This window comes from Megalobrama amblycephala, linkage group LG7 (genome assembly GCF_018812025.1).
Source record: "Megalobrama amblycephala isolate DHTTF-2021 linkage group LG7, ASM1881202v1, whole genome shotgun sequence".
Lineage (NCBI taxonomy): Eukaryota > Metazoa > Chordata > Actinopteri > Cypriniformes > Xenocyprididae > Megalobrama > Megalobrama amblycephala.
Window position 1 is genome coordinate 15,575,677 of NC_063050.1, and position 16,806 is coordinate 15,592,482.

General features: G+C 38.1%; 2 protein-coding genes across 5 annotated transcripts in view; both read left to right on the forward strand.

Moving 5' to 3' along the window:
• Positions 1-1,352: 1,352 nt before the first annotated feature.
• On the forward strand, positions 1,353-11,203 carry b3gnt2a (UDP-GlcNAc:betaGal beta-1,3-N-acetylglucosaminyltransferase 2a). 3 transcript variants are annotated; one of them, XM_048196090.1, is made up of 3 exons: positions 1,353-1,821; positions 6,721-6,809; positions 8,514-11,203. In XM_048196090.1, exons 2-3 carry the CDS (start codon positions 6,770-6,772, stop codon positions 9,776-9,778), a joined length of 1,305 nt encoding a protein of 434 aa, XP_048052047.1. In that variant the 5' UTR covers positions 1,353-1,821; positions 6,721-6,769; the 3' UTR covers positions 9,779-11,203. The 3 variants fall into 3 exon arrangements, with proteins under 3 accessions (XP_048052047.1, XP_048052048.1, XP_048052046.1); XM_048196091.1 differs by lacking the exon at positions 6,721-6,809 and having other exon boundaries at positions 1,360-1,821; XM_048196089.1 differs by lacking the exon at positions 1,353-1,821 and having other exon boundaries at positions 5,828-6,809.
• Positions 11,204-12,338: 1,135 nt separating this feature from the next.
• Positions 12,339-16,806, forward strand: part of zgc:66455 (uncharacterized protein LOC393502 homolog) — a 9,478-nt gene continuing 5,010 nt past the window's right edge. The window contains exons 1-4 of one of the 2 annotated variants that reach the window (XM_048196093.1): positions 12,339-12,559; positions 12,633-12,666; positions 16,133-16,546; positions 16,792-16,806. The exon at positions 16,792-16,806 is cut by the window's right edge and continues 666 nt beyond it. In XM_048196093.1, the coding sequence (XP_048052050.1) occupies positions 12,482-12,559; positions 12,633-12,666; positions 16,133-16,546; positions 16,792-16,806 (541 nt within the window). In that variant the 5' untranslated portion in view covers positions 12,339-12,481. The remainder of the gene's footprint in view (positions 12,560-12,632; positions 12,667-16,132; positions 16,547-16,791) is intronic. The other variant, XM_048196094.1, reaches the window with a different exon arrangement.

The window sequence follows — 16,806 nt, forward strand, 5'->3', positions numbered from 1 at the left end:
TTTGGGACGACCAGAACCCTTCCTAGAGCTGGCCAGATGTGAAAAACTTGTTGCATCTTTCCCAAAAAGACTCATGGCTGTATTAGATCAAAAGGGTGCTTCTACTAAATACTGAGCAAAGGGTCTGAATACTTAGGACCATGTGATATTTCAGTTTTTCTTTTTGTGTTTCAGTTTTTTTTTTTTAAGTGTGACCAAGAAAAGGTGTTTTAAAGGTCCCGTTCTTCGTGATCCCATGTTTCAAACTTTAGTTAGTGTGTAATGTTGTTAGAGTATAAATAAAATCTGTAAAATTTTAAAGCTCAAAGTTCAATGCCAAGCGAGATATTTTATTTAACAGAAGTCGCCTACATCGAACGGCCAGTTTGGACTACATCCCTCTACTTCCTTCTTTAATGACATCACTAAAACAGTTTTTTGACTAACCTCCGCCCACAGGAATACACAAGAGTTGCGTTTGTAGAGTGTGTTTGTCGCCATGTCGTCGAAACGCTGTTATTTTCATCCCGCAGTCCAATCACCGGGTCTGATTCCGGCTCAAATTGATAGGGTAAAATTAAAGACATGTTTACAATAACACTGAGCGCGTGCATCTCCACGTTATGGTAAGAGGCGTGACCTTTCCGGGCAAGGTTCGCTAAGCTGCTGTCGAATCACAACACCGGAACCGCTGGCACAATCAGAACTCGTTACGTATTTCTGAAGGAGGGACTTCATAGAACAAGGACGTCATCAGCCCGTTTTTATGACAGTGGAAACAGCGGTATACAGATAAGTAAATTATGTGAAAAATACCGTGTTTTTTTACACGCAAAACATGAACACGTTATATTGCACACTATAAACACAATCAAAGCTTCAAAAAAAACACGAAAAACGGGACCTTTAATGTTTAAATCAATGTCATTCCTTCCTTATTGGCCATTTTTGCCATATAGACAAATGTAAAACATAGGTTAAAGTTAAAAAGGAAAGTTCACCTGCTTTAAAAACATGAGTAAACTCAACCAAAAATACTCAACTTGAAAATAACCAAGTTTAATTTTTGAAAACGTATATAAACTTGAGTTCAAAATCCAAAACTGATCATGACAATTGGATTTAAAGAGAATTTAATTGGGCTATCAAACACATGTACAGTGCCTATATATATTATATGCATAATTTGCTTTCAAAGTGAAGATGGGTTTGTTACCCTAAGGCAAGTCTGACAGAAACCAGAGGAATTCTCACACTCACTCACTCACTCACTCACACACACACACACACACACACACACACACACACACACACACACACACACACATCAGATACGCTGAAGACATCTTATAGACACAGTATTTATAATGAAGTGATGATAGGCTACTTTCTGAAGCCCAACCCTACACCCAAACCTGTTGATATCAGTAGGCTACATGTAAAGTAGAACGGGATTTGCGCGCATTGCAAATTGTGACGAGCACTTTCGCCATGTTTCATTCTATTTGTGAGATTACACAAAACTGTCATAGCTAAACCTGTGCACACGCGTGCCCGTGCGCGCGGCCGTTGTCAGGGGGAATGGTAAGGGAGGTGCTCGCGCTGACGGGGCGTGAGGAGACTCTGACCTGACTCGACTACATGCGGTACCGCTCTGCTACGATACAATGTAAGACTCGCTGTACAAGGGACTTTCAAGTTTTCTAAAGAAATAAACAACCGCAGCTCCGTTAGGTGGACGGAGCAAAAGAGAGAGGAAAATGTTCCGTGTTTGAAGAAACATCAGTTGTGGGCCGCTGTTATAAAGGTGCGGAGAGTCGCAGCTGCCACCTACTCATACAGGTAAATTCAGATAAGATTCGAGTTACGAGTTAGGAATTATAAAATGCCAAAATAGATAGATAAATAACGATAATGCTCGCGTACTACATGATATTAATGTTTTTATTATGGTATGTCTGTTATTCACCTACTACCCTGATTTTTAAGGGTAAATGAACGTTAGGTCGTTTTATTATCAGTTTCAATAAATAAAATACTATCTATCTATCTATCTATCTATCTATCTATCTATCTATCTATCTATCTATCTATCTATCTATCTATCTATCTATCTATCTATCTATCTATCTATCTATCTATCTATCTATCTATCTATCTATCTATCTATCTATCTATCTATCTATCTATCTATCTCGTCTGCCAAATCCTTAAAAGGAAAGTTCGCCCAAAAATGACACTTATCAATATTTTCTCACGTCTTGTTGTTTCTTAAGATTATGAGATTGTTTGTTTGTTTTGTGAAAAACAAATGTGCAATTAGGAACAATTACCATAACAGTATAATTGGTATGTCCTATACAGTATGTGCCAAAAAACCCCACAGAATTTCACTTTTTCACTGGAAATCTTCTCAAATGAAACATGAAGCACATTGGACATCAAATTTAGCTGCGACACACTGAATAACCAATAACATTTTTATTGATGTCCAACCTAAAGAAATTTTTTCATAAATATTTATTTAAGAAACATCACAAGGGTGAAAAAATACAGAATTTTCATTTTTAGGTGAACTTTTGACTTAAGGATGATTTGCAAAGTTTCAACACTGTTTAAAAAATAGGCTACCTGAGCTTTAGTTAATAAACAATGACGCCTATGGAAAGTCCTCGTAATGACAGGAGTATCAACATGTGTGTAGTCACAGATCTAATGAATACACTGTTTACAGTACAGTGTATACAGAAGCATAATGCCTTCAGGATGTTGACTACACTTTTAAAATCACAGGTTTCAGCAAGAGACAAATAAGGAAAATAACATTTTCCCCTTTTTAGTGTTTACGTAGCCATGTTTTTGTTTTCTTTGAAATGTTGTCGTTTTACGAAGCAATTTGTTAACTCAAGCAATTCAGACTGTTTTTTGATTAGTTTAATTTAGTTGGTATAGCTTGTCACTCAAATGTGATTGACCAATAGCAAATCACAATGATCCAATCAATTCCCGATGGACAAAAACAAGTCCCGCCCTACATTTGTTCTTGTTTGTGAAGCCGTCTCACTCAGATACATCACAATACGGAAGAAAAGACTAGGGCTGCCCTCGACTAAAGATTTCTCTAGTCAACTAGTATTCGTTAATTTAAGCAATTAGTCGACTAATCGCACGTGTATGTTAATAAGCTATATAAATCATAATAATGAGCCTTTAATTGCCTATGTATAGTAAACATAGCCTAATCAGCGCTCAAACGCATACATAAAGTTTGCAACAGCACACCAGCAAAAGGATTATGAATGTGTCTTGAAAAAACAGAAAGGAGACCATCTAAACCTTTTTAATCATTTATTGATAATGTTTTCTGTGTTTTTGACTGCAGAGATTAAGTCGACGATGCTGACTCATCATCTCTGCAGTAATATGCATATTTCACCTTTATTTATATAGCGCTTTTTACAATGTAGATTGTGTCAAAGCAGCTTTACATTGATAACTGGTACATTATTTTGGCTGCACAGCAGCTCTTAAAGAATAGTGTCAATGCAGGCAGATCAAAGCACTGTTGAATATCAAATGTCAAGTCAAATGTCAATATTTCATATGGATTACATAATCTGAGAATATTTGTTTTCCGCTTGAATTGGTTGACAATCTCTTGACATTTAAAGCTTTCTATGTATTTCTCATGTCTATGAGTCAAGTTTACACTTGGTTTATTTTTTGACGCACTCAAGTTCCGAGATGGCCTGTTTGTTTTGTTTATTTTACAAAGGCACAACGTTTTCTTGTTATTGTGAGTTTACACAAATAAAAGTACTCTTTACAATTTTGAATGATGTATTACTCTTATCTGTACCAAAAATTATGGAGTATTTAATGTTGTTTCTGCTGTTATCAGAAAAAATGCAAGTAATCGTGCCGGCGCCTCCATGTCATGCGGTAAGCATGCTATACTTTATCTTCCACACTCCGCACAAACACTTGGATATACGCCTAATAATACCGCACATTTATCTAGGTTAACGTTAGAGCGAGCAGCCATGTAAAGTTGCTACTACTTACATGTTTCAAATGATAAGCCATATTTGAAGTAGAATGTTGATAGGCGAACGTTTGAATTTCCTGCCACAAGGTTTTTTTTTTTTTAGGTGCTACTAACCGACTAATACATTTTTCGGTCAACTAAAGGCATCTTTACACAGCCGATTTATGGCTGTTCTGAAACGGGTCTGTACCTGCTCAGAATTCAGTGTAAAGACGCAATGCCGTGTTAAAGAAAACCTAAAATACGCCGGGTCTGACCCACCTCAGCCCCTAGTATCAAAGGCGAGTCTGATACTGTTCTGGTTCAGTGTAAATGAACACGGAATATAGCCGCTTTAAACTACGTCATTGTCATGACAACCAAAAGCATTCCAGTCAGCTCAGGCGGCGCGAGATTCAAGAAGCAGGAGACGAAACATATAACTTACGGCAAATAATAAAAATTATGTCTTCCAACAAGGGGCATTTAAGTAAAAGAGTCCTGTACTCACATCGTGAAGCAAAACCACCAAAATAACAGCAGAGAATCGTCGTGTGTCATCAATTGGCTTTCGCCGTTTGTAATCTTCCCATGAAGAAACTGTCAGATCAACGCGCTGCTACATTTTTCTCAGATAAGGTAAATGCTTAACACAATCGGCGTCACTGTGATTGTGTACTGTTATATTATATTCCAAAAATCATCTCCTTGAGGACGATATTTCACCCACACACAACGGTCTATCTGGTGATCTGCTGCTGCCTGATACACGCAAATGCTAGCATCATTTGTTGTTTCTGTCTCTTTGAAAAAAAAAAAAAATGTTCGACCTCTTTTAACCCTGTTGTGAACTACCCGGTGTAATAATGTATAATTTTTTGTTACATAGTTCAATTTTTATTACGACAAACATCAAAGCGTGAGATATAGCACGCAGTTTACTACTTTAAATTTTTGTATTTTTTTTATTTCGAGTTATATTTCATTGTTTATTATTTAATTATTTTTAAATTAATTTTGTTAAAACTGTTAGTTTTGAAATACTTATGTTCAAAGCATTGTTTCCTGCCATTTTAATTCCTGTGTAAATGCATTTATGCCGCTTCAGAACAGCATTAAACGTTCTGTGTAAATGCACATTTTTGTGGTATTATGCCGCTTCAGAGTTGGTTTCTGTGCCGCTTTTTCTGTGTAAAGATGCCTTAAGGCTCTTCTAGTCAACTAACGATTAGTCAAATATTAGGGGGCAGCCCTAGAAAAGACTATCGCAGCTTTCGTTGCATGCCGACTTTAAAAGCATTAACAGGTGGTACATTGCCAAAATGCTGCAATTATTACACATTATATTACAGATATCATAAATAGCCTATATCAAAAAATACTAGTTTGTTTAAAAGAAAAGTCTTTTAAGAGATTAATATGTGTGTACTGTAATGGTGTGTGAAAATTTAGTATGACATTAAATTTAAAGTGATTACATGATTGCGTCCTAAATAAATTTTAGTTCTGGTATAAAATTTACCTACACAGCAAAATCTCCAGAGTTAAATCAGCTCTGCTCAGAGTACATATGGTCCCTCTCTAAATTGTGTTAAAATAACACTAAAGCAGAGTTAAAGTTAATGAGATAATTAAGCAATTAATTAAATAATGGTTGTGCATTAGTGATGAACGCCTGCTGTTAACAAGCAGAATCACTGAAGAAAAGAGAAACACAAGAACTACAGCTGACTTCAGTCACAGCCTTATTAATCGCTTAATTGTCTCATTAACTTTAACTCTGCTTCAGTGTTACTTTAACACTATTTAGAGAGGGACCATATGTACTCTGAGCAGAGTTGATTTAACTCTGGGGATTTTACTGTGTATTTTCTTAAATTGTTTCCCTTTTTCTCTGTTGCATTCTTATTTCCATTGCCAATCTAGCAGTTGCTCAGTCACTTTTGTGTTAGTCACTCCTAATGCTGTACAAAAAATGCATGTGGCCTGTAAAGAAGAGCTCTTGCACAGTAAAGTGTAAAAAACAGAGCAGTGATAGCACTGAGTCATATATAGTGTGGAAGTTTTTGTTTGCGGGAGTGTAGGTGAGATCATGCTGGGAAAAAAATCTAAATTGCAGTCATAAAATGGCCCTGTTGTCCTGCAATAAAACGCTTTCGAGTTTAGTAACATCACGTGATGCCATCTGATGCATACTGCGCTCAGAATACGGCAAGCTGACGTCAAATCTTTGAAAATGTTCAGAGGCAGAATATCATGAGGCTCATCACAGAGTCTGTGCAGATTTTGGCCACTATTTTGCCTTGCAACTACATAAACCATCCCTAAACTATCGATCGCTTTAGATGTCAGTCAGATGGTCTCTTCCTGTCTTAGTGGGTCAAAATAAACTGCAATGTGGACCATACCAGAGCTGTTTAGTCAAAAGATCTGGCTACACGAGACTAGGAAGAGTCTGACGCTGCACATCTGTAATTGGTGTCATGAGGAACACATGATGTGTTTGAGTGAATGAGAGAAGGAAGCATGTGACACTAGGTAAGATTCAGGGTGACACTGAAAACTAAGCTTGAGCAGAAAAGAAAGGCCGATATTAGAAGAAAACAAGTTGAAAGGGGAATGGTTGGATGGTGTGGAGACTGTGATAGAGAGAGACCTTGGGTTTGGTATGAAACACTGGCTGATATGCAGCAGGTTCATCCCTTACTGTTTAGGTACAGTCACAGGAGGAGAAATCCTGGACGCTTCCCATCGGATGCACACATGGATCTCACCCTAGACTTACCCTGCAGATGCCCTCGCTGTGAGTAACGGACCAACCGTTACTTTAATGTTTTATGTTTTCAGCTGATGCTTTCTTAAAGGAGTAGTTCATCCAGAAATGGATCCTCATGTCATTTAGACCAGCTGCTGTTGTTACTGTTGTTGTTTTATTGTGGTACACAGAAGAAGAGTTTTTATTTGAGCCTTCTGAAATCATAGAGCAGCTTTGTGTGTAGAACAAAAGACTTAAATTCAGTTTTTTTATGCACAGTGCTGTGATTTGACATGCAATAAGTCATTAATTGTGCTATTATTGTGTTTTATTGTAAAATGTGGAGTATACTTTTAAAAATAAAGGTTCTTTATTAGCATTGAGGGTTCCATGAAGAACCTTTAACTTCCATGGAATTGCAGGAACCCAAAATGGTTGCTAAAAACCCCTTTTGGAGCCTTTGTTTTTGTAAGAGTATATGTAGAAAATAGCTGAAACGACGTGGGTGAGTGAATAATGACAGAAGTTTAGTTTCTGGATGAACCATTCCTGTAAGCTCTTTTTACTTGCCTACTAAAATTGACAGGCAAAGTTTGTTCTTTGCTCCTTCCTTTTGAAAAATTATTAATCTGTTGTGGTTAGTTTCTGGTTTTGCATGAGCACACTGCTGCTTTTTTTGGGTTGAGGTATAATAATGTGCTGCACTAACACCATAAGCCTTAAGTGCTCTATTCTCAAATCCATTTGTTAGTACAGTTGTTCAGATGACATTTGGCCCACAACATGATGGACATTCATTTTTCAGACATTTTTTATGCTGTTTGTATCTATATATGTTACATAATAAGCTGAAAAGTTGTTTTAATGGAAAAAAAAAATAAGAGCAATTTGTGGCAAGGAGAAAGTCGTTTCAGAGACATTAGGGAGAAACTGTTAAATAAAATAAAAAAATGAAAAAACATGCACCAATGTAATGAATTATGCACAATAAGAACAGGAACCTACATTAAGGCAATAAAGGTCTGTTCACACCAAGAACGATAATTATAAAGATACGTCACTCCTAGAAAAAAGGTTCAGTGGTGTTCTATACAGAACCCTGGATTCTTGATCCAATTTTAAAGAACAAGGAGAAATGTCTTAAATGATTTCATAATACTTACATGTTTACATTATTATTATTACACTTTTGTCCAAAGCAACTTGCAATTGAGGAATAACTATTTCTTTAACGGGTTCTTCAAATTTTTTTCTAGTGATAAAGTAGGGGACTTTCCTGTTCTCAGAATTAGAATAATTATACTTGATTATACTATGATTATACTTCAATTTTAATCTGGGCCAATTACATATGTGAAAATATATTAGATGTATTATGTAAGTGTCCCAGATCAGAATTGATTCATTATTTTTACACACTGTCATTCAGTAAATAGATCTGTGTCACATGTGGAGGAAATGTTCAAATGCCGTGTGAATGCTGCCTGAGTCTAAATTCACCGGATAGGTAAAGGTTTTGCGAAGAACTCTCATGGCTGAGGTTTTAACACATTCTGTTTGTCGGACAGCTCAAAGGGATTTGGGACAAAGTCCATACTGACTTTTTTTTCTAATGTAACTAACATGTTCCTCTACTTTCCAATTGATTGTGGTTTGCCCATCCCACTTTCCCCACCATCTTCTGTAGACCATCCACACCTCTGTTTTCAGACTGTGACCCAATAGGTAATGAATCTCCTTCTGTGTCTATAGGTGGTGAGGGCATCTTCAAGATGAACAACAACTGGAATAGGACCAAGGTGCTCGGAGTGCTGATGTTAGCCAATTTTCTCCTCTACATCGTGGTGGAAGTGGCCCGAAGCTACGGGCAGGACCAGGTCGTCTACAAGCGACAGAAAATGATGCCCAAAGTGTTCTGGAAGAAGATGAAAATCAGCGAGGCGTTCTGGAATCGTGAGCAGGAGCGTCTCGACGACATCTATTACCTGCCCCTTGCGAATAGCAGCGAGCCCCCTCGTGACTTTCGAGGAATCCCACACTGGTTGAATGGCACTAGTCCGTGCCGGACAGACGGCAGAGTGATGACACAGATTGAAAACTTCAGTTCCCTACCACAGCGATTCCAGGATTTCCTATTGTACATGGGATGTAGGTCGTACCCCTTGATAACGGACGCACCCAAAGTGTGTTCTAAACCACCGTACCTTTTGCTTGCGATAAAATCCATTGCGCCACATTTCGACCGACGGCAGGCCATCCGGGAATCGTGGGGTCGTGCTGGTGTCCTCGACGGTCGGCGCATCGCCACGGTGTTCCTACTTGGCAACACAGCTCCAACGGACAACTACCCGGACTTGTCGGATATGGTGAAGCACGAGGCGGCGTTGTACGGTGACGTCCTTCAGTGGGATTACCGGGACTCGTTCTTCAATCTTACCTTGAAAGAAGTCCTCTTTCTGGAGTGGTTTGGGACACATTGCGCTTCGGCCCAATATGTCTTCAAAGGCGATGATGACGTTTTCGTCAACACGCACCATATTCTGACTTACCTAGGCAACTTTTCGGTGTCCAGCACAAAGGACCTTTTTATTGGTGACGTGATCACCAATGCCGGACCACACCGGAGCAAAAACCTCAAGTATTACATCCCCGAGAGCGTGTTTCTGGGGGGTTACCCACCGTACGCGGGTGGTGGAGGCTACTTGTATTCGGGTCATTTGGCACTGCGGCTAAGAACGATCTCTCGCCTGGTCACATTGTACCCGATCGACGACGTGTACACGGGGATGTGTCTGCAGAGACTGGGACTGGCACCAGAGAAACACGTGGGCTTTAGGACCTTTGATATTGAGCAGAAGAACAGAGAGAATCCATGTGCTTACAAAAGTTTGATTCTGGTCCATCCCAGGAGCCCACAGGACATGATAAAGATCTGGTCTTGGATAAATGACCCTAAAACAAACTGTGACACTACACCGGGCAAGAATGGTGCGAAGAAACGCGGAAAAATCAAATAGAACCCATTATAATCAGTGATACTGTCTATACCGGATGTGGTGCGAAGAAACAAGTGCTGACGTACTCCACACATGGGCTGGGTAGGGTGGGGTTTAAAAATGAGAAGGCTCAGTGATGTCACCTGAAAGCAGGGCCGTAACCACAATAGACATTGAGGGACACAAGTCCCCCCCAATAATTAGAAATGGCCAAAAAAACTGTTGATGCTGCTCTGCTGCACTCCATTACGCACCACTCTGTTTGTTGATAGGATAACAGAAAGTTTTAAAAGTTACACTTTTAGGCTGGTCAGCAGTCTAACAGCACTCATCAATTTCAAAATGATTGAGATGGCCAATTAAATCAAAGAGGGCGGGGCTTAGTATTCACAGAAGGCGAGTGTGAATTCAAGTGAATTCCAGTGTGAATTCCAATTAGACAGGCCTAATATCCAGTGATGCAAACTACTCAACTATATTAGACATACAAATAAGAGTGAATGTGGGCATATTTTAAAATAAAATATAGATATTTTTTAATTGATTAATTAGAACTATAACTTTTTAATGAAAAAAAGGGTCCCCCCCCCAATATCCAAGACATGGTTATGGCCTTGCCTGAAAGGGAAGTTGTTTAAAGGGGTGGAGCAAGTTATATTTTAAAGAAAAAATTTTAATTTTCTTTGGAATAATGCGAACCGATGAATCATTCACAATGAGACCAGGAAGTGTATTAAAATAGGTGTCATGTGCATTAAACATCTCAGAGGGACTTGCTGCATTTACACAGTTTTTGCCTTTATTTACTCACAATGAGTAAAATATGATGCATTGTGAGAAATCAGGGTGTATTTTTATAACAAGAATGAGCTAAAGAGACTGATGGGTTTATTTTGTGTAATTTTATCATGTTGCTTTTATTTATGCCTGTATTTGTGTGAGGGAGAAGCAGAACTGAGCTGTTTGACTTCTATTGCATTAAACCTCTATATTCTCAGGAAGCTGTTGTTTGACGGATCGCCAATTACACTAGCAAAACAACGACGGTATTAGATGTTTTTATTACTTAATTTGTATGCTGTTTGTTCAAGTGAGTTGTGACCTTTGTTGTAAGGCAAAAGATGACATTTACAACACACACAATGACCTGAATGAGCCGCTGAAGTTCAAAGTCTAGTCAAATCCCATTACTGTATAAATGTATGTTAACTCCATTGGGAGGAGGAGCACTGAGGATGGGATTTCCGTGTCATATCTAACATGAAGTTCAGTATATTGTTCAATATGAGTTGTAATCATATGTTCACAGATTTGTAATCATGGATAAAGCGAAACATTCTGAAAAAGGCTTGCGCCCTTATATGTGAAACTTGTCTTTATCATTTTACAGTTAGTTAAGCACTCAGTGTTTTGTATTTAAACTAATAAAGTTCTGCTGTGTCCATATTTGTCATTATTGTCATCCGAGGCTGTCTAAATGAAAATAGTTATTTTGTGTTTGCAATGACGCGATGACGTTTTTAGTGGGCGGAGCCTATGGTGGCAGAAAATGACAGTTCTGCAGTAGCAGTCTATGGAAGCTAAAAAAAAAATAATAATAATTTCGAGTCTATATCTCACAATTCTGACTTTTTTTCCCCTCAGAAATCCGAGTTTATATCACATTTCTTAAAAGGAAAAACAGAATTGTGAGATATTCTGTCTTTTTTCCTCAGTTTATTTCTTGCTATTCTGAAATTTTTCTTTTTTTTATAAAGTCTTAACTGGGAGATATAAACACGCAAATGCAAAAGAAAAAAAGATTTGTGCAATAAATATGGTATAGACTGTTTAAAAGTTATCTATGTAAAATGTAATAACTTTAAATATTTAATGCTGTAACTGCTATATGTCCCCTATAAACTGTATATTTAAATATTATGTAGACTTACTGTTTACATCAAATTTATGCTTTAACGGTAGACTAATCATTGCAGGTTTCAGTCCAGGCTGTGACGCAACAAACGTCTCCGTTTAGCTTCAAACGGCGTCTTCAAAGACGGTATACTATAAAAATGCAGACTATTTTTCTTTGCATTTCGATTCTGACATTCAAAAGCACAACAAAACGTTTTTTTCTCTTATTCTGTGGATTTAGCACATTTTCCTCCACGTGTTACCACTATTTTTCTGCCACCATTATGCGCGCGCAGCTGCAAGTGACGTCCGCTCCACGTGATCCTGCGGCACATCCTCACAATTCATTTTCAAAAATTTGGCACTTTATTTGAGATTTTACTTGGGATTTAAACCCAACAAAGTATACAAATTTGAGGCCATATTTGATGCAATGGCTTTATTTGCTATATTATCAAGCTTACATTCAGATTTATGTAGGGAATATGTCCTGTACTCTGCCATGATATCATCATATAATTATGCACACGTTATCAGTGCATAATGCTTAATAGGCTATTTCACGTGCTATTTATAAAAGTGGGCAGAATTCTACGCAGTATGTAGTACTATAGCATTGTACCAACCTGAAAGAGTCTAAGTGATCGAGCAGCGCCCTCTGTCGGATCAAGAGAGCGTCGCATTATGTCATTCAGTCATGCGCGACAGTCAGGTAGGCTACCTCATTAACTGCAGATATAAAACAGGTGATGCTAACAGCTTCTTCCGTTTATGTTTTAAAACAAGCAACTGACAACAACGTGGAAAGTTCACGATCACAATTCTAAAATGCCACGGCGGCATTTATTGAGCAAATATAGTCTTCTGATATTAATTTATTTGACATGTTTGGCAAACAGTGCTGAGGTGAGTAACTCTTCATAGGTCATCTGGTGGCGGTCTGATCGCTTCACGTCTCACTCATGCTGTCTGTTTTTAGCAGATCATCAGAAATGACGGCCAAGCATCCGCAGGTAAACAGCTGTCCATCACATTTGCATGAATGAAAGCATTTTACACGAATGAAAAAATGGTGCTCTTGCTTTATACTTGAAAGTTCACATTAAAATTAAAATTCTGTCTTCATTTACTCACTCTCAAATTGTTATAAACCTGTATCAATTTCTTTCTTCTGCTGAACACAAAGAAAGATATTCTGAAGAATGTCAGTAACTAACCAAATAGTTGATGGGCCCCATAGACTACATAGTATTTTTTTTGTTGTTGTTTCATAGCCTACTATGGAAGTCAATGGGGCCCATCAACTGTTTGTCATCAAAATATCTTTTTTTGTGTTCTGAAAATTAATGAATGTCTTACGGGTTTGGAACAACTTGAGAGTGAGTAAATGATGACAGAATTTTCATTTTTGTGTGAACTAACCCTTTAACGCCAGGGTGTCCAATCTTGCTCCTGGAAAGCCACTGTCCTGCAGAGTTTCGCTCCAACCCTAATTAAAGGTTTAGTTCACCCCAAAATGAAAATAATGTAATTTATTACTCACCGTCATGTTGTTCCACACCCGTAAGACCTTCGTTCATCTTCGGGACACAAATTAAGATATTTTTATGCCAGCAATGTTACTGAACCTCTCAAGATCCAGAAAGGTACAAGAGAGGTGACTGTGACATTGCTGTCTATGGAGGCTTCACTGAGCCATTGGATTTCATCAAAAATATCTTAATTTGTGTTCTGAAGATGAACGAAGGTCTTACGGGTGTACATTCTAAAAAAAAAAAAATAAAAAAAAATGGTGCTATATAGTACTAAAAGTGGTTCTTTGGCTCATAATTATAGGGGAACCACCACAAGTGCTGTATAGCACCAAATCTTGGTGCTTCAGTGGTTCTTCACCGGTTCTTTGGGATGACTGAGGTGCTATATAGCACCGCTACTGTATACAAAACCTGTTAAGCCCCTGTATGGTTCTTCAGCAGTTCTTCAGTGGTTCTTTGGGGTGGTTAAGGTGCTGTAGCACCACTGCCATAGAAAGAACCTGTTAAGTCCCTTTAAAGGTGCCCTAGAATTAAATATTGAATTTACCTTGGCATAGTTGAATAACAAGAGTTCAGTACATGGAAAAGACATACACTGAGTTTCAAACTCCATTGTTTCCTCCTCCTTGTATAAATCTCATTTGTTTAAAAGACCTCAGAAGAACAGGCGAATCTCAACATAACACCGACTGTTACGTAGCAGTCATTAATATGTACGCCCTCAATATTTGCCAGCTCATGTTCAAGGCATTAGACAAGGGCAAAATGTCTGAATGTGCAGAGCTGAATCATCAGACTAGGTAAGCAAGCAAGAACAATAGCGAAAAATGGCAGATGGAGCAATAATAACTGACATGATCCATGATAACATGATATTTTTAGTGATATTTGTAAATTGTCTTTCTAAATGTTTCGTTAGCATGTTGCTAATGTACTGTTAAATGTGGTTAAAGTTACCATCGTTTCTTACTGTAATCACGGAGACAAGAGCCGTCGCTATTTTCATTTTTAAACACTTGCAGTCTGTATAATTCATAAACACAACTTCATTCTTTATAAATCTCTCCAACAGTGTAGCATTACCCGTTAGCCACGGAGCATATAGCCTCAAACTCATTCAAAATCAAATGTAAACATCCAAATAAATACTATACTCACATGATCCGATGTATGCATGCAGCATGCATGACGAACATCTTGTAAAGATCCATTTTGAGGGTTATATTAGCTGTGTGAACTGTGTTTATGCTGTTCAAGGCAAGCGCGAACTCCAGGGGCGGGGGAGCACGAGAATTAAAGGGGCCGCAACCTATATATCGGTGCATAGTTAATGATGCCCCAAAATAGGCAGTTAAAAAAATGAATTAAAAAAAAATCTATGGGGTATTTTGAGCTGAAACTTCACAGACACATTCAGGGGACACCTTAGACTTATATTACATCTTTTAAAAAGAAGTTCTAGGGCACCTTTAAAGGTTCTTTACGAGCCAAAGAACCACTGTTGGTGCTGTTTAGCACCATTTTTGTTGAAATAAAATGCAATATGACACCCTTTATGGGTTCTACATAGCACCATTTGACAAAGGTATTGTACAGCACCTTTAAAGATATGCTACACAGCACCAAAAGTGGTTCCCCTATGATTACGAGCAAAGAAACACTTTTAGTGCTATATAGCATCTTTTTTTTTTTTTTTTTTTTTTTTTTTTTTTTTTTTTTTTTTTTTAAAAAGAGTGTAGAACGACATGAGGGTGAGTAATAAATGACATTATTTTCATTTTTGGGTGAACTAACCCTTTAAACACACCTGAACCATCTAATCAACGTCTTCAGGATTACTAGAAACTTCCAGGCAGGTGTGTTGAGGCAAGCTGGAGCTAAACTCTGCAGGACAGTGGCCCTCAAGGACACCCCTGCTTTAACATGTTTATGGTGTGTCCTCAGGGGTTTTCCAACCTTTTGATGCCAAAGACATCCTTTCATAAAATTTAAAATATTTAAAGGTGTAATATGTAATATTTTTGCAGTAAAATATCCAAAAAACACTAGGCCAGTGTTATATATTTTGTTCACTAATATGAACATGTTTTCTTCCCGAGTCCTATCCCTATTCTTTGCACCGTCCGTTGAAGTGGAGACCACATGTCCCAAGATTCCGCACTCAAACTTGGTGTCCTCAAGCTACGGCTTTATTTTGAAAAGGCCTCTAGCGACCTCTAGCGGACAAAATTATTACATACTGCACCTTTAATGTGACCATTGTATGAGGTGTTTGTAAAAGAAATATGTATTAACAATTTTAATTGATCTTATTTTTTATTCATTTAAAGCTGCTGTCCATAACTTTTTTTTTTTTTTTTTTGGTTAAAAATTATCCAAAATTAATAAGCAAGCCAGTGTTCAGTGATCTCCTTACCTTGGCTCGATTCACAACGGTAAGCTTGTAGTAATGTTTTATAATCTGAGCGATACTGGTAGGATTTTGCGAATTTCTTTGCGTCATTGTCACATCTGTAAACAGAAAGGAGTCCTGGCTAGTAGGCTATATCGCGTGGCGCATCATTCGTAGCCTCTTCTTACAGCAACTGGAATGTATTTAAACTTGTAATCCAGAAAGTTCAAAACCACAATCATCATCGACAACTGTGGTAAAAAGTAAAAGACTTCGGTTTGTGACGAGCCTACAGTAAAAAAGGGAAAGCGACCGGCCCCGTGTGAAAACAATAATAAATGTCGGCAAGCTTTTGAAAGGTGGCGTGACCTAAAAATGGACGCAGAGATGGCTATTTTTCTGCTGGACAGGTAAGACATTGTAAGACAGATGTGGTGATAAAGAGGCAAAACTTACAGACTGCTGCTTTAAATGCCCAGTAATTATTCCTCTTCAAAGAAAGTATTTAGATTTTTGGGAGGATAAATGTGCTCAGCTGCTCTCTCTGGTCAGGTGGAGGCCGAGAGAGATACGCCTTCTTTGCGCTGCGGAGCTGCCATCAAGTTCTCCGCGCTGACAGCGGTGAGTTCTTCTCCCCGGACTACCTGTGCTCAAACCCCCCCATGTGGTGCAACTGGACCATCCAGGTGCATCCTGAGAAGCGTTTGGAGCTGTATCTGGAGGACCTGACGTCCCCGGACGCCTGTGAGCTGAAGAGCGATCAGATCCACCTGGATGAATCTCCGGCGGCTGCGGGTGGACAGAGGGTGCTGGAAAAGTGCTGGAGAACGGCCAGTTACGTTTCCGTGTCAAACAAGGTTCATGTGGTGCTGCTCATCGAGGGGAACCCACCCACCCCATACAGGGGCTTCTATGGACGTTATAAAGCTTTCGGACCACAAGATGTTCCTCGTTTCGTTTTTGAAGGTGAGCGAGTTTTTAAATAACTTATTTGTATTCATTTTTTTTTTTCTCTCGCACTCTCCATCTTTTTATATATATATATATATATATATATATATATATATATATATATATATATATATATATATATATAATTTTTTTTTTTTTTTTTTTTTTTTTTTTTTTATATAGTGTTTTTGTGTGTTTACATGTATGAAGGAGAGTGATTTTATAAATTTTTTTAGTAAACTGATGTGTACTCTTTACAGACATTCCTATAGACA

Coding starts and splice junctions, on each gene's coding strand:
- b3gnt2a (XM_048196089.1), top strand. CDS start 6,626: ATGGTTGGATGGTGTGGAGACTGTGATAGAGAGAGACCTTGGGTTTGG. Junction 6,810..8,513: donor ACCCTGCAGATGCCCTCGCT/GTGAGTAACGGA, acceptor CTGTGTCTATAG/GTGGTGAGGGCATCTTCAAG.